Genomic DNA, 19,783 nt, shown 5'->3' with positions numbered 1-19,783 from the left:
TACTACATTTAGACACAGCATGAATTGAATGTGCCCTTAGTTTTTTTAGATGGGGAGAAGTTATAGTAGTGGGTTGTCTTAATCTACTGAACAAAATCGTGCTTTCATTTACAGAAGAAATCATTTCCTGGATATAAGATCCTAAATCTTCCAAAAAGAGGAGATAAAAAGCAGGTTATCTAATCAGTTCGACATAAACTGATCTTTGTCTTTTATTCATGAAGCAAGATTTACTGGTTTGTTCGCATTGCTATGGAGTGCTAAGACCCCAATAAAAGTTTGTGACACTAGTATTTCAATGATAAGTTTTTATAAAATTAACTATTTTTGGTTTTGATTGTGGTTTCACTTTATCATCTTGAGCTATGCGAGATATGGTGACAACTGACAGAGACTGAGGTACTTAAAAATTAGTTGTAGCTGTAGGGTGGGAGGCAAATCGACCTTTTTATTCTGTCTAATTTTTTTAATGATTACAAATGAATTTGGAATTTTGGAAACCCTTTTAAATATAAAGTGAAAAAAACAATTGATTGAAATTGTGAAGACATGACAACCTTTCCATTTTTGAAAAGCTCTGACTGTACTTTTATAAGTATGCAGAGATTTGCAAAATCTCGCCAAATCTGGTTTGCAATGAAGATAAACTAAAAAAAATTAATACAGTCGGCAGTTGGATGAAAATATCCAATGTAAGGCTTAAAGCATTTTGCATTTTTATTTTGGAAAGGTCAGAATTTCAGAAAATGTTAATTAAACACAGTACTAGGGTTGAGATTTAAATGGATATTACTGAATTAAGGTATATCAATACTTCAAAAAACGAAAAAGGTAAGTGAGCATGACAAGGTAAGTGAGCATGATTTACTAAAGTAAAAAAGGTAAGTTTGCATGTTTTAATATTAAAGAAAAAGGTAAGTGAGCATGTCATTTTAAATTATAAAAAGGTAAGTTTGCATGTATTAATGTAAAAGAAAAAGTCGAGTGTGCCCTGTGCATGTTGTCAGTACAAACAAAATAATTACGTTATTTTCAATATTAGTCTATGTTGAAAAGATCATTATTAGGAGCGTGTAAGAATGAATATTCTTCAACTAGTGTAATAATTTCCATTCTTTAATGCTTGGAGCGTGTAAGAATATACATTCTTTCACGCTCTGACCGTGTAACAATTTCCATTCTTACACGGTCTGAGCGTTAAAGAATGAAAATTCTACACCTTCAGTGTAAGAATAAGCATTCTTAAACGCGAGGAAGCGAACAATATTAAAATTGTTCCTGCTGAACCGTGCAATAATGGCAATTCTTACACGATAGGTTTACTACTATGGAACCGAACAGATATGATATAATACTTAATATACAATCATTGATTTCAGAAAGACAAGTTAATCAAGAGATTACAATGTTATCAAATAGTTTTGTACTTATTGGACGGATTTACAAATTTATCTAAAAAAAATTTAGAATTGCAAATGTTTCAAATAAAATTATCCCGCCAACTTTTAATTAAAAAGTTAAATTTTTTTTTCCAAAAGCTACTGAATAAGAAATCGAGAAAACAAAAGTTTTGATATTTTTGCAAGAAAAACAGGGAAACACTTAAAGAATCGTTGAACAAATTTTACGAATTGATTTTCTAGATGGCCGTCTTAAAAATACTTATTAGTTTGCAGTCTTGTAAATTTTTTTCTTTGTTTCGAGTTTTTAAACATTTTCATTGCCTGCAAGATATTTAATGATCATCTTGAAATTCATAAACTTTTTGCAAACTTTTCAGAGATATCCTTGCTGACCATCTTAAACTTTTTCTTTGTTGGCCGTCTTATAACACACTCTTCATGGACGTCTTGTAAATATTTCTTTGTAGGAATGTCATGGAACATATTCTTTGTAGGATATGTCATCGAACATATTCTTTGTAGAATATGTCATGGAACATATTCTTTGTAGGATATCTCATGGAACATATTCTTTGTAGGATATGTCATCGAACATATTCTTTGTAGAATATGTCATGGAACATATTCTTTGTAGGATATCTCATGGAACATATTCTTTGTAGGATATGTCATGAAACATATTCTTTGTGGGATATGTCATGGAACATATTCTTTGTTATCCATTTTTTGCATTATGGGCACAGAATAAAAATGACCTTGCTGGTAAACTTTTAAATTTTCGTCTTGAAACATTTAGTTTTTGGATGTTTTGTAAAAAACTATGTTTAATTAATACGAGCATTTCCAGACGCAAACTGCTAGGCTACCAGCGAAGAACATGTACAACAGCTTCTTTGTCTAAAAAACAAATAGATTTTTTTATATGAGCTTTTAACTGTTTTGATTATCATTGAGCAAAACAATTCAAAATAAAAATGTCTCAAAGGGTGGGTAAAATGCTTACGAAATATAAAAACAAAAGCAAAACAAGAAAATTTCGCTCAAGGTGAAAAAAGACCGAAAAAAATATTCATTTTCCTAATACAGTGGTCACTCAAATAAAGTGAAATTGGAAAAAAATTCATCAAATTATCATGCTTTAAGTCCTCACTTAAATTACCAGGTTTTTGGGACACCCTGTATGTTGTGACATGAATATTCGTCGTTTATCATTTGTATCCGGATTCAGCCAACAGATTGAAGTGACTGTAAGTGAAATTTTTATTGACCCTCCATGCCAAGAAGGCAATGCCCGATTTACAACGAAACCCTTAAGAGCTATGTCTGATCAAGAATGAATTAGATATCCGGCCATGTTTATAATTTGTTAAACTGATTATTTTGAATTGTGGTTTCTCGAGAAATGTGACTTTTCTACTGCAGGAAAACAAGAAGGAATTATCAGAATTAAACAAATTTAAGCTAGTAAAACAACAATATCTTCACATTTTTAATCAGATAACGGTTTCAAGGGTACCTTTGTGAATCATGTATTGCCATCTTTGCAAGGAAGGTCAAGGGTGTATACAGAAAAAAATCTGGGTGGGGTGGGGAAAATATGCGCAATGCACAATTTTTTTTGCCCCCCCCCCTAAGAGCTTCGGGGGGGGGGGGGGCAAAATTTAAACCGAAAATTAAAAACATTTTTACTTCTTGAATACTTTAAAGGTACACATACACTTTACAGTCCAATTACCATACAAGGACGACTTTATCTCTCCATCAAACAAAACTAGCAGAAAAAACAGTAAATTAATGTTTTTAATGTTCTTCCCCAATTTCAGATTTGATAAGTGTGATAGCTCTAGATAGTTTTAGGGAGGGGCTACGTCCCCCTTTACAGGTCTAGGTGGGGGCACTGTACCCCCTCTGTAAACGCCCTTGAGGAAGGTCACTTGAAATTGTGCGTGAAGTATCCATCCGGATCCTATGCACAGCTTTCATTCCGTTAAAATCAAGGCTGCCACTTACCTCGTAGCTGATCTCAAAACCGAACCCTTCTCCGACCACGACATGCCAGCTGGGTCCAAATTTCTTGTCAAGAACTTCCTTGATCATCTTTGCACACTAAAAATATCCATTTTAATTATCTTCTTCAAAGATTCTTTAGTATGTGTATATTGCATAGCTGAAGAAAGTAACATTATGATGGAGTTTAAAAATGTAATTCCTATTTTAAAATATAAAAAAAGGTTTTACGTAAGCTTTCAGTGAAGATAAAGAACACCATTTCTGAATTTAATGAATTTTATTGCGCAAATACCCCCCCTCCCTGCAGGTGCATGCTGTGGGGGGGGGGAAATAAAGCTTTTCTTACCAACTCATTGTTAGCCGTATGTCTTTCACAAGCCATTGTACATACATCCATAACATCTTTACGCATTCCCTCGTCCATATCCGTGTACCGTACTAGTGGGTAGCTGTACACAATCGGCTAAAAAAATACAGCGTACATACCTCCTAACGAAACAATTTTTTTAAAGATGTGTAACGTTTGTAGGTTAAAAAATTCATTCCTTTATAATCAGCTGTTTTTTTTCGGTATGCAACAATTTCTATAACGGCAAATGCAATTATTAAAGGACCCCCCCCCCCCGTCTTGTATTCACCTGTTTCCCCCCATTCCCCTTCTCCTCCTCCCCAAACAGTGAAGCTTTCGTACTCTCCTTAGCTGTCAGCATTTTACTGGAAGATATCGTCTTCTTCGACTTAACTATAACCCTTCCTTATTCCTAAAATAAACAAAATTTAGGAGATCAGAGTGTTTTGACACAATACAAAGAAATCTTGCGGCAACGCCATTTCAGAAACAAATACAGAAAAGCGAAAGCATCAACGACCTACATATTTAGTTTTATAAATTCATATTATTAATGCTCAACAAGGTAACGAACAGTCGAAATGATGATGAATCTACTCCAATGTCTAAAACTCCCTGTATAGTAACAAGTAATGAATTATTCTGTTTCCCTGTAAGGTGTAACTAAATAATAAAAATATAAACTTGCATGGTCACTGTATCTACCAGTAAATTGTAGAACTAAAGGGTGTACAAAAAAAACTGATTCATTAAAACAGACATTTATTTATTGCAGTTTTTATTTCTTATTATTTTCATAAAGGGGTTTAAAAGAGTATCAATTCTCCCTTTAGTTAAAATATCCCCCCCCCCCCCTTACACCCTTCAAATCAACTTTATTCCCTACTGAACATTAATCAATAGTTAATTTCTAGAGTTTACTTTTGAGCTAATTGTCTTGATTATAGAAAATTCTATACTTGTGTTACAAAATTAAAAATTGTTATTTGACGTATTTGACTGATTTGGAGATTCAAAACGTTACATCGACTTATTAAAAAATCCATAATAGGAGACAGGAGTTAATATGGATCACGCCAACTGGGTAAGAAGCGCAAACTTTTCCTGGGTCCAGTGCTTAAGGAGGTTTACAGGGGGGGGGGGAAAGGGGGCAGGCCCCTCCATAGAACTCAGAGCTTTCCCACTTTTCAAATCTTAACCTGAAGAGTGAAGAACATTAAAAAAATTAGCTTGCTGTTCATTCAGTGCACTAAGAAGATTGTATACGTGGACCAAGCCACCATGACAGAAGTCCGAATGAAAAATCTATCTAGAATGCACATTTATTCTAATCGGATATTTTGTTTCTTTAATTTAGATTTAATTTACTTTATTCATTGCACCGACGTTTTGTAATCTTTCTTTATATACCCTTCGTGTTCCTCCTTTATTCCCTGAGCTCCTGCTTCCTCCATTGGTCCATCTACTTCTACCCATGGTATTCCTCCATTTAATTCATGAACTCCTACACTTTATATTCCTCCATTTAATTCATGAACTCCTACCCTTTATATTCCTCCATTTAATTCATGAACTCCTACCCTTTATATTCCTCCATTGTTCCATGAACTCCTACCCATTGTATTCCTCCTTTGTTCCATGAACTCCTATCCTTTGTATTCCTCCAATGTTCCATGAATGTATTCCTCTCCACTATTCCCTTAGTAAACTTACATTATTCCAAGCTATCCTATCATATTCCCTGAACTACACTAACTAAAGGGTTTATCGCCTAAGGATTGCATGATACTTGATTTATAATCACAACCTTCTTTACACTGGGTTAACAACTAAAAATAATAAAGTAAGTTGTGTTTCCCTTTTGTGCGATAATTTATTATCTTTAGTGTTACTTAAATTGGAACCTTTTTTCTTCCTTCGTTAAAATTCTAAACAATTTAACAGATTTTTCAATTTTCATTAATTTAAATTACCATTAATTGAAATGATTAGGAGAAAATTTGAAATTTCCCCCAGCCAAAAACCTAGATTTATGTAAATTTCAAAAAGAAACAATTGGGCCAGGTCAGTTTCGGTTTTAAAGTTTTTTAGGATTAAATTAATAATAACCAATCAAACATCATTCCATGGAATTCAAGCAAAGAAAAAAGAAACAACAAACAAACACCCAAACAGAAAACCCAAATATATTTAGTGTACTTATTAGTTTTTTTTAACGGATTATTTTGTGCAAATAGTAAAAAAAACATTTTCTGTATTTTATTCCTTAAATTTCTTATGGTGGGAAGGTCGATTTTTTTCCTAGCGTATTTTTTGGAAGGAGATAATACAGTGGTCACTCAAATAAAGTGAAATTGGAAAAAAATNTCCCCCTCCCCCCCTATCTGTAACACCAGCATTAAGCCGACAATTTGCTGGTACATTATAGTTTACTAACAAACAGAAGTACAATAATGTATTCCTACTACAAAACCATTTCTATTGATAATAATAATAAGATTGGTTGCTTCATGGCAACTTTCCTTGGAGCTACAGCTTTATATCTACGCTACCAGAAGCTGAACAGATTTTGCAACTAATGCACTAAGCTTGCAGCTCCCCTGGTGAAGAGTGAAATGACGACACCTCTGCTCATCTTGATGCTTGCTGGTCTTTTCATTTCGGGATTTGAAGACTACAGAGGAGCAGATATCTAGCGTGGAGGAAAATAATTCAAGCATCAAAGAGGAAGACATCAAACTACCAAACTCTACGAGGAAGGGAAGGTTCTCTATCGAGTAACAAAGCATCGAGAGAAAATTCTCCAAATATTCGATTTTAGAATGTTTTTTTTTTAACGTTACCCCGGATTTCATAAAAGTTTAAAGATTTAGAAAAAAGTTATTTCGCTTAAAGAAATCAATATGTTAAATTAAATTTATTGAGCAAAAAGTATCTTCCTTATCTTATGCCATTGTGTAATTGAACCGAACATGGCTAATTTAACTACCTCTCAAACCTTCATAGATTTTATGCTTGGTAGCTACAAATTGGTATGAAGAGAAATCAGATCTGTTAATATTTGAGTGACAGTGTCACGTTTATCAATGTGTTAATCAGTGCATCAATAATTTGATTATGTGAGAAAAGTGTCCAAATCATTAAGAAGTACCCCACTACCCGGCCATTATCTCACGCCCGGACACTATTTAACGCCACACCGGGATAAGTTAGCGATATTTTGAAAATGCCAGATTTGTAATGACAAAAATATTTACATATGATTTGTTGATTAAACAAGTTAAATAATTAACATAAGCTTACCTAGGGTTTTATTAAACTTAGTGTCTCATATTTTCATTTTGAAAAATTTAATACTACATCTGAAATACATACAAATAATAAGCTTTTTTTGCAAATAGTTATTAAAATATAAATAATTAAATTACAGCCTTTTATTTATTGTCAGTGAGTATAAAATTGAGTTTTGATTTGAAAATTATTCCAGAATATGTATTATATCATATATTAAAATGGTCTTGGTCAATATGGCACTTCAGATTTGGTAAAACTTTACATTTCAGTGAAAGCTAGTTCAGTTGTGTAAAAAATAAACATATGGTAAAGAGTAGCGTATATAGAATATATATAGTAAATCTCCTGTAGGAGTGGCAAGTATTCTACAGATTAAGTAGATAGAAATTTTTCTGTAGGAGTGGTATGTACTCCATAGATTAAATGACAGGTAAAACATAATTAGGAGTGATGATTATATAGCTGGTATATATATATATATTAGGAGTGATGATTATATAGCTGGTATATATATATTAGGAGTGATGATTATATAGCTGGTATATATATATATTAGGAGTGATGATTAAATAGCTGGTATATATATATTCGGAGTGATGATTATATAGCTGGTATATATATATATTAGGAGTGATGATTATATAGCTGGTATATATATATTAGGAATGATGATTATATGGCTGGTATATATATATATTAGGAGTGATGATTATATGGCTGGTATATTTATATTAGGAGTGATGATTATATAGCTGGTGTAACTAAGAGTAGCGATTACTCCATATATTAAATATAGCAATTCTACGGTTGGAGTGACAAGTACTCCATATATTAAATAGCAGGTATAACATAAGTAGGAGTAGTTGCTACTCCACAATTATTTCCCCTCCTCGCCATCAGCACGTATCCATCGTTTCCCCAGTAGGTAGACCAGGAGTTCTTTATCAACCAATAATCCTTAATTATTTTAATATTTTCTTAATGATTTTTATTCTTTAAAAATACTACATTGGTCTAGACAGTTATTGTCTTAAAATTATTTAAAAGATATCTCCCCGCTCCTATAGTAACAGAACTAGTTGAATCAAACTTTAAAGTTTTCCGACATAATAAAAAATTAATTTTCGATAATTCAACTTGTATATTTTGTCCAAACTCCGTCTAATCACTAATATTTCTCTAAATAATTACAGATCAATGTTTCAGGTTGGAATTTGTCTTAGGATTGTCGGAAAACAAATAGTATCGTTTCCACCAGTTTCAATGACTGAGCATCCACCCAACAGATATAAATCCGCAAAAATTACCTGTCCGGCAATGGTTCCGTATCCTACCGCTAGGACAGCATGGTCCAATCCCTCCATGTCACTCCTAAAGATAAAGCAAAATTAACATTGTATTTCTAGTTCTGATTTTGAAACGAATTTAGAAATAAAAAATATTTTGTATATATTTCCTTGAAAAACCTCTCTTTATAAATCAGTGAGAACCTAAACCTAAAATCTGAAACCTTGAAGCTGTTGGCAAATTCCGGCATTTGTGATTGATAAAATATGTATTCGCAGCAGAATTAAACTCTAACTTTTGTGCAAAAATAAATAAATTGTTGAGCAGTTTTCTCCCCAAACCATTTAAAAGTTTTCAATAGTTTACCTGCAATCCTTCTCAAAGTAAACTCCACTGGAGTAAAAACTCAGAGACTAATGGGACAATCAAATTAAAAAAAATTCAATGAAATTAAAAAAAATATCAAGAAACCCTTTAACCAAGAGTTAAGTGGGATATAAAAACGACATATAAAGGGAGTGACCGGCAATGTATGATAGATTAACTGAGATTGCAGTATATTTGAGAAATTTTTAGGATTCATTTGAGAGCTATAAGACGTTTTTACGGTGCATATTTTTTCAGCTAGAACGCAAATTTAATATTCAAAATCCTCATTGAATGTCCAGTTTGGAGGAATGATTTTAAGAATCAGTTTTATAAAAGTTATTCAAAACGGCAAAGAAAAATTTCTACAGTAAACGAATTATATGTTTAGGAACATATTTCTCATTAGAAATTTGTCAATAATCAATTTTAGAATCAATTGTTTCTTTTTCATCATAATATTGATTTTCTTTTTTCTTTCAAATTTGTTCGAAGATTTCTTAAAATTCTTCAAATGTCGCTTTTTCATTAAAATTCCAGGAAATCTACAGAGAATGGTTTTGAACATTGAGACATTATAGAAACCAAAAACTGAAAAAGATAACTTAATTTTGATGATAAAGAGTTAATTTTTATTTTCTCAATCTGTTACTAAACAACTAATTAATTTACTGTAGATTTTTTTGTTATATTTTTCGTCCTCGCCGTTGAATAATTTAAATAAAACCGACTCTCAAAATCATCCCTCCAAAATGGACAATCCATGAGGATTTTAAAGGTTGCGCTCTTGTTGAACAAATATGCAGCGTAAAAACGTCTGATAGGTCTCAAATGAATCCTAAAAAATTTCTCATTAATACTGCAATCTCAGTTTAACTACCATACATACATCTTAAATGTATTTAATGTTGTTAAAAAACCAGCAACAGCTGTTGTTTATTGAACTGTTAATATCATAAATCGAGTCTAGAAGGCGTCAATTTTATCACGGAAATTTAAATAAGGAAATTTTTAGTTTAAAAAAATCAGAAGAAGGGGAAAAGCTTAACTCATCATCATACAAAAACGTAAAAAGTCGTAAAAAAGAACCTTATAAGACTAAGCTCCGACTTGGAGCAAAATGATGAAATGAATTCATTGTCTTCCCTTATGTGAAGCATCAATTGCAACAGAAATAGGACCTTTCGACGCTATAGCAACCTTCAGAGCATCCACATCTCCTAGAAATACGTAATAATAACTTTACAGTACAATTCAGATTATCCAGATATATATAGATAGAATAATACTCTGAAATATTCAAGTCACTTTTTTGGGAAAAACCACATTATAAATATTCAATTTTTCAGCTAGAAATTTAATGATATATTAGACAAAGGTATATATGGTTTTAAACATATGGCACTGTATAAAAGGAGGGAATTACGTCACCAGTCCCTTAAACAAACATATTTGAGGAATGAATTTAAAATTTAAAAGCAAAAAAGAAAAAGCTAACTCAGTTTTCAATTCCAATTGTCTTTCCCCAATAAAATCCCCTTTCCCCCCCCCCCCCCGTCCTACCTGAAGTAACGTTGACAAATCCTTTAATCTTAAGTCCTACAGAGGACTGGTTGAGGTTACAGTATCCGTCCTGTCCTAGATAGGGTCCATACGAGTCCTCTGTAGGGATCCCACCATGCTTTAGCATCCACTAAATACATTTGTTGAAAATTCCATATTTATTTTCATGATTTTTTATTTTCTATCCTTTTGAAACTTTTTTTTGAAAAAAAAAATTTAATTCCTAATTCATACTTAAATTCATCTACTAATTAATAAATGAATAGAAAAATAAAAGTGAATGAAAAATGAATGCATAGATGAAGAAATTAATAAAAGAATGAATGAATGAATAAATGGTAAGGATGAGACACAAGATGAATAAATATGAGGATAAAATGAAGAATGAGGTAATGTATAGATAACTAAAAAGATTTATTGATGAAAGGATGAAAGGATGAAAGGATGAAAGGATGAAAAGATGAAAGGATGAAAGGATGAAAGGATGAAAGGATGACAGGATGACAGGATGACAGGATGAAAGGATGAAAGGATAAAAGGATGTATGGATGAAAGGATGTATGGATGAAAGGATGAAAAGATGAATAGATCAACGAAACAATTAATTGGGTGACTGAACAGGTTTAATGTAAGATGTATGAATGGATGACTGAACAGGTTTAATGTAAGATGTATGAATGATGTATGAATGGATGAATTAATAAACCTGATAAGCTCTGAAATCTTCTCCTCCATCGCATCCATTGTTCCCAAACCCCCAGGAACAGTCGACCAGAGCTTGCTGGCTTAGTCTCACTAGTTGCCCAGTATGCAGGAACAGGGTTCCTTCCAGAGTTCCAACCTAGATTTATACATTTATACAGGAACCTGGAACAGTGCTCCTCACATAGTTCCAACCGTGATGTATACAATGTTAACAGGAACAGTGTTCCTTATAGAGTTCCAACCTAGATGTAGACAATGTTTACATGAACAATGTCCCTTATAGAGTTCAAGAGTACAATATTTACAGGAAAAGTGTTACTTCTAGAGTTTCAACATAGATTTATCCAATGTTTACAGGAACAAGGTTTACAGAACAGTGTTCATTCTAAAGTTCAACCTAGATCTATAGAATGTTTACACAAACATTGTTCCTCCTAGAGTTCCAACCTAGATCTATAACAGGAACAGTGTTCCTTCTTGAGTTCCAACCTAGATCTGTAACAGGAACAGTGTTCCTTCTTAAGTTTCGACCTAGATGATTAGATCTATAGAATGTTTACAGAAACAGTGTGCCTTCTTGAGTTCCAACCTAGATCTATACAATGTTTACAATGTTCCTTCTGGCTTCTAGAGTTCCAATCTAGAATTATTCATACCTACTAGTTGGTTAGAATAAAGAAACAGTGATACTTAAAGAGTTCCGTGTCATCTCTCCAATATAAACCCCGCCTTAAAACCCAACCCGGTCATCTCTCCGATATAAACCCCTCCTTCTAAAACCCAGCCCTGTAATCTCTACGATATAAACCCCTCCTTCTAAAACCAAACCCTGTAATCTCTCCGATATAGACCCCTCCTTCTAAAACCCAACCCTGTCATCTCTCCGATATAAACCCCTCCTTCTAAAACCTAACCCTGTCATCTCTCCGATATAAACCCCTTCTTCTAAAACCCAACCCTGTCATTTCTCCGATATAAACACCTCCTGCTAAAACCCAACCCTGTCATTTCTCCGATATAAACACCTCCTGCTAAAACCCAACCCTGTCATCTCTCCGATATAAACACCTCCTGCTAAAACCTAACCCTGCCAAATCTTCAATATAAACCCCTCCTACTAAAACCCAACCCTGCCATATTTCCAACATAAATTCCTCATACTAAAACCCAACCCTGCCAATTCTCCAATATTAACCTCTCCTACTAAACCCTACCGTACTTAATCTCTAATAAAAACCATCCAAATAAACCCAACAATACCATTACTTCATTTTAACCCCCTCCTTCTAAACCCTACCATGTTATATCAATCCTCCCAACTAAACTCTATTGTGCCATTAGCTTCAATATAAACTTGTGCCCATATCTCCTATAAAACTACAAAAACCTACCGTGCCAAAGCTCCAGCATGAGCCGCAAACGCTCTGATCCTTGACTGGAGTAACGGCTCCGTAAAGTCTCCAGTCCAGAGTATCCGGGGCATCCTGCAGTTCCTTCTCAGTGTACTTGAACTCCTAAATATATTTTCATTCATTTTTTTGGCTTCATTTTGGTTTTCGAGAATAGAAATTGATTTTTAGGAAAATAAATGAATTTTTGAGTAAAATCATCAAACAAGGGTTGGTAAGCCTACTTTTGAAAATAATTTTTTCATTTACCTCTACGATTCTAAAAATCATTTTATGTATGAAATAATCTAATCAGTTACTATACTGTTAAAAAATTACTGAGTATCAATATCGAACAAGGTATAATTTCATCAAATATTTTCCCCTTGAAATTAAGTGATATACTAGAAAAAGTCTTTAGAGTGGGGGGGGGGGGGAAGGGCGAAACGAAGTAAGTACCTGTCCCCCGTTATACTTGAGTTCTGGATCAAACAGGCGCCCACGTAGAGTCTTCATCTCCTCCCCAGAGTAATCAGCTAGGTGGTTCATTGACAGGGTGTAAGGTAGGCCTTGCCTAGATAAATCGAATTAAATTAAATTGTATTTTACAGGGATCGCTTGAGACATCCTTCCCTCGGGTCAGAGTTTCAATTTCTCCCCACATTCCGGATTTTCAGCCCCAACTTTATCATATATTTATTTATAATATTATCAATTGAAGATTTAATCATTATATCCATCATTTATCGATTATTTATCAATTAAATCAGTGATTTACCAATTAAATTGATGATTTATCAATTAAATCAATGATTTATCCATGATTTATCCATAGAATCAATGATTTATTCATGATTTATCTATTCTATGAATTGCAAGATTTATCCACGATTTTTCCATAATATCATCATCAATTAAATCAATAATATATATCCATAATTTAAAATTAAATCAATAATAAATCCATAATGTAAAATTAAATCAATAATTTATCCATAATTTGTCAACGACGTCATCCATAATTAATCTATGATATATACATGATTTTTTCATAATTTACCCACGATTTTTCCATGATATTATCAACAGTTTAATTCATGATTTATCAATGATTTATGTACGATTTTTCTAAGATATATCAAATGAGTATCAATGATTTATCAATGTTTTATTAAAAATTTATTTTTTATAACCCTTAACTAAATGAAGATTTTATTTCATGATTTATCAGTTCATCAACGATTTATGCATATCTAATTTTGCTGATTTATATTGATTATTTAAAAGTATTTATTAAATATATTAATCCTATTCGAAAAAGTGATTTTAAATTAAATAGCTTGCTAAAATATCAAGAATGTATTCCTTGATAGCTAATCTGTATCCCTTCATATCTACCCTGTATCCCTGTAATCTACCCTGTATCCCTGTATATCTACCCTGTATCCCTGTATATCTACCCTGTATCCCTGTATATCTACCCTATATCTCTGGTTCTTATAAATATATAACCCTGTTACTTACTCAACGTGAGCGTCGTGGTTGTGAATAAATTCCTTCATAGGTTCCATCTGATAGATATGTTCTACACAGAGATACAAAATATTTTTAAGATAAAATAAAAATAGAGGTCATAACTTATTAATTTTTAATCCTTTTAAAAAGCACTAATCTGTATCTTATGCAGTACAACGAAACAAGTAAAATCTTGAAATTCGACCAATCAGAAGCTACAAAACATTTGCTCTCGTCCATTAAGACGCCAGCTGGGTTTTTTCTCTGAGAGATCTAGCACGTCATAACTTCCAATTAAAAGTTCCAGTGTGGATATCTAGCTTAGACGTGGTAGATTAGCGTTATGTCATGAAAACGTTCCAATCTATAGCGTCTCAATTTTTAAGCCAAAAAAGAGATACTTTTTATCATGTTACAGAATATAAGAATAAACTATTTTTGATAAAAAATAAAATGTCAAAAAACGTTTCTACAGAAGGGAAAGAAAATCCCCAGACTCTCAAGTGAGCCCTTCAATTAAAATAAATAAAACATCAAAATTTCTTTTTAAAATATTCTGAATTCCTGATCCTGGTCCAGGCCATCCATGACAGGACTTTCCAACGTAGTAATCAAAGACGGAGCTATCAGGGACCTAACAGATAATAGGTAAAAAAACGGAGCTATCAATGGCTTGACAGAAAATAGATTTAAGACGGAACACTTGGGGACCTAATGGAAAATAGATTTAAGACGGAACACTTGGGGACCTAATGGAAAATACATAAAAGACGGAGGTATTTAGGAATCTTACGGAAATAGTTACAAAACGGAGCTATCTGGGACCTAATTAAAAGGAAATAAAGGACAGAGCTATGCCCTAACAGAAACTACAATATATTTCAGTTTTAAAACGACCATAACAGATCTATCACAAAAAATAATAGAAAATGAGTTATTAATGAAAAGGAAACTAACCTCCTCAGAAAAGTTTTCATAAGTAAGGAAGTAATGGTCGTAGTGAGAACCCAGTAGACTGTTGTATCCTCTCATCTCATAGTGTACAGGAATAGTTACACCCTCAACCTCCCGTACCCACATAGTGTACTTGTTCACCTGTGCATATATACTGTACAGTGTACAGGGATAGTTACACCCTCAACCTCCCGTACCCACATAGTGTACTTGTTCACCTGTACATATATACTGTACAGTGTACAGGGATAGTTACACCCTCAACCTCCCGTACCCACATAGTGTACTTGTTCACCTGTACATATATACTGTACAGTATACAGGGATAGTTACACCCTCAACCTCCCGTACCCACATAGTATATATAGTGTACATGTTTATCTATAAATATATATTGTACAGTGTACAGGGAAAGTTGCACCTTCAACCTCCCGTACCCACATAGTATATATAATGTACATGTTTATCTGTACATATATATTTTACAGTGTACAGGGATAGTTACACGTGGTCCTCAACCTCCCGTACCCACATTGTGTACTGTTCACCTGTACACAATATATACTGTACAGTTTATCCCGTACCAACTGTACAATGCGAACCAATAAAACCTATATTACCTTCTCTCCAATGACTTCCTTCTTCTGCCACTTCTGGCACTCCATGTTCATCTTGTACTCGGAGCCGAGGAGCTGGAACCCGGAGAGATCTGGAAGCATAGACTGTGCATCAACCTGGAATACAGATATTTACCAGGTATTCAAACCGCAGCGCTCCCTGAGCTTTGATTACAATCTTTTTTATATTTACAACAATTTAACTAGTATCTGAGCTAGCCTCGTATATCATATTGAATTATATTCAAATTATAACCCCCTCTCCTAAGTTATATTTGGATTTAATTAAGAGAAATATGAAGAAAAAAATACCTGCATATCCTTGGTCCCATTGACTTGAAAACAATCAATTGCATTCACTACAACCTCGTTCGTCATAGGAACTATCTGGAAAAGAATACGCCAATCGATCAATCAATTAATTAATAACTCAATCTGTCAGTATAATCGGGCCGCAGTTCAACTCATGCAAATCAAAATCCCGGCCCATCCCATCTCTGTACAGTCAACTCACCTTAACAAGTGTCCCAAACTCTTGAATATCTCCTCTCTGGAATGTTTTCACCATCCCAGCGTAGAAATCGATCCGGCTTCTCCTGGATCAGTAAAGATTAGATTAGTTTACAAATAGAACAGAGCTCCCTCTCCCTGAAGTGTAAATCACAAGCCCCCCCTAACTATCTGTAGATTACAAGCCCCCTCCTACCTAGCTGTAGATTATAAGCCTCCCCCTACCTAGCTGTAGATTATAAGCCTCCCCCCTCCCTAGTTGTAGATTTAAATTAAATAGCTTGCTAAAATATCAAGAATGTATTCCTTGATAGGTAATCTGTATCCCTTCATATCTACCCTGTATCCCTTCATATCTACCCTGTATCCCTGAATATCTACCCTGTATCCCTGAATATCTACCCTGTATCCCTGAATATCTACCCTGTATCCCTGAATATCTACCTTGTATCCCTAAATATCTACCCTGTATCCCTTAATATCTACCCTGTATCCCTGAATATCAACCTTGTATCCCTAAATATCTACCCTGAATCCCTTAATATCTACCCTGTATCCCTGAATAATACCCTGTATCCCTGAATAACTACACTGTATCCCTAAATATTTAAAATATCATGTATGTATTCTTCAATAGCTAATCTGTATCCCTGAATATCTACCCTGTATCCCTGTAATCTACCCTGTATCCCTGTATATCTATCCTGTATAACTGTATATCTACCCTGTATCCCTGAATATTTACCCTGTATCCCTGAATGTCTGCCCTGTATCCCTGAATACCTACCTTGTATCCCTAAATGTCTGCCCTGTATCCCTGAATATCTACCCTGTATCCCTGAATATCTACCCTGTATCCCTGAATAATACCCTCTATCCCTAAAAATTTAAAATATCAAGTATGTATCCTTCAATAGCTAATCTGTATCCCTGACTGTCTACACTGTATCCCTGACTATATCTACCCTGTATATCTACCCTGTATCCCTGTATCTCTACCCTTTATCCCTGTATATCTACCCTGTATCCCTGTATATCTACCCTGTATCCCTGTATCCCTTATATCTACCCTGTATCTCTACCCTATATCCCTGTATATCTACACTGTATCCCTGTATATCTACCAGCTATATCTATACCCTGTATCCCTGCATATCTACCCTGTATCCCAGTATATCTACCTTGTATCCCTGTATATCTACCAGCTATATCTCTACCCTGTATCCCTGCATATCAACCCTGTATCCCAGTATATCTACACTGTATCCCTGTATATCTACCCTGTATCCCTGTATATCTACCCTGTATCCCTGTATATCTACCCTGTATCCCTTATATCTACCCTGTATCCCAGTATATCTACCCTGTATCTCAGTATGTACGTCTACCTTGTACCGAATAAGTCGAAGACCAAGCAGGGACAGTGTCTCCCAGTGCAAGGGGAAAACAAACTGATAATATTAGAACTAGCATTGCTTATTCTGGAAAAGTAAAGAATTTATAATTAAATAATTCACTTTTATGTTTTAGAAAAAATTGTCATATGCCAGGTTCATAATTGTACAAGGGGACTATGGGATAAATAAAAACTTGAAAATTGATGTAGCTGCAGTCAAATTTGAAGTTAAAAACTTTTAGAAACATGAGAGTAAAGAGAAATGAAGTTAATGGGTTTAAAAAAAAAACGTTATTGAATTTCTTTTATTGATATTTCTAAATGTTGTCACCCAATTGGATTGGAAGTGAACAAAGAATAAAAATGGAAAATTGAAATTGAAAACTGCGCCGCTCACAACACACGGCTTTGTGCTTAGGAGGGCTTTTGAGGAGTAAAAATAAACAATAGATTCATCATTCACACAACCTCGAAATGTCATAATTCCAATTTTTTAAAAGACGACAAAGGGTTAAGGGAGCAAACTTGAAACATCTGACATTTGACAATTGACTTGATTGTTAAAAATAAGGGAAACAACTGAAGCAGCATAAATATTAACTTTCACATTGAAACGCCTTATCAAGTTTGAATTTATCATAAAATAAACAAATTATGTAAATTTCACAAATTCACATGACCTGCAGTCAACTTTTGATGCTTGAAAAAACATAAAAGCATGAATGTACAGGGTGTCCCACGAAAAATGACAGTATGCAAGAGGACTTGAATGTCGTCTTGATTTTTGATATAATTTGCTGTGGTTGTTTGTCAACCTAATTTTAGAAGTAAATTTCTAGAGATAATAATCACAAAATTCCCCTAGTCCTGCCATTTCCAAAATGTGGTCTGCCTTTTTTGTGCTTTCAATATTGCCCGACATATAAAGAATTTCGTTCAGATTTCGACAATTTTGCTTTTATTTTGAAATCTGAATCAAACTCTTTATATCTCCGGTAATATTGAAAGCACAAAAAACGCAGACCAGTTTTTGGAAATGCCAGGGCTAGGAGAATTATGTGATAATTGTTTCAAGAAATCATACATGTTAAAGTAGATAGAAGACTAATGTCACAAATAAATTCATATATCAAAGACGACTTTCAAGTCGTTTTTTTATTGTCATGTTTCGTGGGACACCCTGTATCAAGTGAATCAAGGCGGCTGGGAGGATGGAAAAGGGGATGCGCCATAGGAAAAGTTATATGGCCAGATCTTTAAATTGTCATGGAGATTGGAAAGTTTTAGTTCCCAACAGGGCAAACCCTCGGAAAAGAGGAGAGTAAGTAAACCTCCCTAGATCCAACCCTGTGAACATGCAATAGAAGAATAACGATTTTTTTTGTGAAAATGTTTTTTGGGACCTGATGCTTTAACTGTCGTCTTCGAATTAGAAAGACTAAATGTCGTCGTTGTTCAAGAAAACTTAAATGTCGTATTTCTAGTGAAATGTCCAATTGCCGCAATTTGTTACAAAACTCAGCAGTGTGCTTTGCGTCAGGTTTCGGTAGATAACAGCTTATTACCTTTAAATGAATTGTTTTGGTGTTAATTCTTTTAAATCAAGAATTTTACAAAAAGAAGTAAATTCCTTGTTCATAGCTGCGTAAACTTTAAATATTTTTTTTTCGCAAATTAGCAAAGTTCTGTATTTGTTTGTCAAATTAAGCCTTGTACAAACTATAATTGAACATCTAAAAATATGAATAATATTTATTTGAGGAATAAATTGTGTCTCGAAATATAAAAGTGAAACAGTTCAGTAATCCAGATCAAATAAAAGAGGATTTAGCTAAGGTGAACCTAAACGTTAAAATTTCTTTTTAAAGATCTAAATTAACCTTTTTTTAGTGCTCTTAAATATAAATTTCCATCACATGATTATCCCCAAGCCAAACCCAAACCAAATTCGCTCCAAATATTCATAGAACTTTGCATCTTCTGAAACCAAAATTGTTATAAAGGCCTTTATCAATTAATTAAATTTTGTCGATCTGTTTATAGTTTTTAAAAATTTGCCCGACATAGTTTAATGTGGGACACCCAATGTCTTAAATAACTGATGCTCACAACACATCTTTGATTTGAACCATAATGTGTTTTTAAAGTTTTTATTTAAAAAGTTTTTTGACATAAATTTTATTATAATGTTTTAAGGCAGAGGAGAAGAGGAGATGGAGAGAGGAGCATCCCGATAGTAGCAGCGAAGAGAGTGAAGATGAAGCTCCAGCTAGAGGAGCAGCAGGTTAGTAGGCCTACAATCCCTTCATTGATCAGGAGGTGTTTTAACAACCTCTTTATCATTAAGGAGGAAAGAAGGAGGTTATTAATCTTTCTATTGTTTTGGTTTAGTATTTCAGGAAGTTGGCTTCATATCCCTTTATTGT

At 33.7% G+C, this 19,783-nt stretch overlaps 2 protein-coding genes and 1 long non-coding RNA gene across 3 annotated transcripts; 1 reads left to right on the top strand and 2 right to left on the bottom strand.

Annotated features, from left to right (window-relative positions):
- Positions 1–1,618: 1,618 nt before the first annotated feature.
- LOC111700595 (dynein light chain 4, axonemal) lies at positions 1,619–7,597 on the bottom strand. Its single transcript, XM_023471564.1, has 5 exons — positions 7,066–7,597; positions 4,052–4,174; positions 3,760–3,876; positions 3,414–3,509; positions 1,619–2,300 (listed from the first exon to the last, which is right to left on the bottom strand). The coding sequence occupies exons 2-5, from the start codon at positions 4,121–4,123 to the stop codon at positions 2,232–2,234; spliced, it is 354 nt and encodes a 117-aa protein (XP_023327332.1). The 5' UTR covers positions 4,124–4,174; positions 7,066–7,597; the 3' UTR covers positions 1,619–2,231.
- A 220-nt stretch (positions 7,598–7,817) lies between these two features.
- On the bottom strand, positions 7,818–16,070 carry LOC111700612 (digestive cysteine proteinase 1). Its single transcript, XM_023471584.1, has 14 exons — positions 15,966–16,070; positions 15,764–15,838; positions 15,455–15,568; positions 14,838–14,975; positions 14,445–14,514; positions 13,890–13,950; positions 12,825–12,939; positions 12,369–12,491; positions 10,979–11,113; positions 10,273–10,402; positions 9,856–9,929; positions 8,710–8,756; positions 8,364–8,427; positions 7,818–8,013 (listed from the first exon to the last, which is right to left on the bottom strand). The coding sequence occupies exons 1-14, from the start codon at positions 16,017–16,019 to the stop codon at positions 7,888–7,890; spliced, it is 1,326 nt and encodes a 441-aa protein (XP_023327352.1). The 5' UTR covers positions 16,020–16,070; the 3' UTR covers positions 7,818–7,887.
- Positions 16,071–19,150: 3,080 nt separating this feature from the next.
- LOC111700626 (uncharacterized) lies at positions 19,151–19,720 on the top strand. Its single transcript, XR_002765019.1, has 3 exons — positions 19,151–19,193; positions 19,554–19,641; positions 19,705–19,720. It is a non-coding gene; the product is annotated as an uncharacterized LOC111700626 (long non-coding RNA).
- The last annotated feature ends 63 nt before the right edge of the window (positions 19,721–19,783 follow it).

This window comes from Eurytemora carolleeae, unplaced genomic scaffold (assembly GCF_000591075.1).
Source record: "Eurytemora carolleeae unplaced genomic scaffold, Eaff_2.0 scaffold252, whole genome shotgun sequence".
In the NCBI taxonomy this organism is placed as follows: Eukaryota; Metazoa; Arthropoda; class Copepoda; order Calanoida; family Temoridae; genus Eurytemora; species Eurytemora carolleeae.
This window is presented reverse-complemented; position numbering and strand designations above follow the sequence as displayed.

Excerpts from the sequence above, each read along its gene's own strand:
- LOC111700595 (XM_023471564.1), bottom strand. The coding sequence starts at position 4,123 with ATGCTGACAGCTAAGGAGAGTACGAAAGCTTCACTGTTTGGGGAGGAG. Across the intron at positions 3,510-3,759 it reads ATACGGCTAACAATGAGTTG|TGTGCAAAGATGATCAAGGA; the intron begins GTAAGAAAAGCT and ends GGATATTTTTAG. Across the intron at positions 2,301-3,413 it reads GTTTTGAGATCAGCTACGAG|ACAAAGAAGCTGTTGTACAT; the intron begins GTAAGTGGCAGC and ends TTTGTTTTTTAG.
- LOC111700612 (XM_023471584.1), bottom strand. The coding sequence starts at position 16,019 with ATGGTGAAAACATTCCAGAGAGGAGATATTCAAGAGTTTGGGACACTT. Across the intron at positions 12,940-13,889 it reads AACCACGACGCTCACGTTGA|GCAAGGCCTACCTTACACCC; the intron begins GTAAGTAACAGG and ends CGATTTATCTAG. Across the intron at positions 12,492-12,824 it reads TCAAGTATAACGGGGGACAG|GAGTTCAAGTACACTGAGAA; the intron begins GTACTTACTTCG and ends AAATATATTTAG.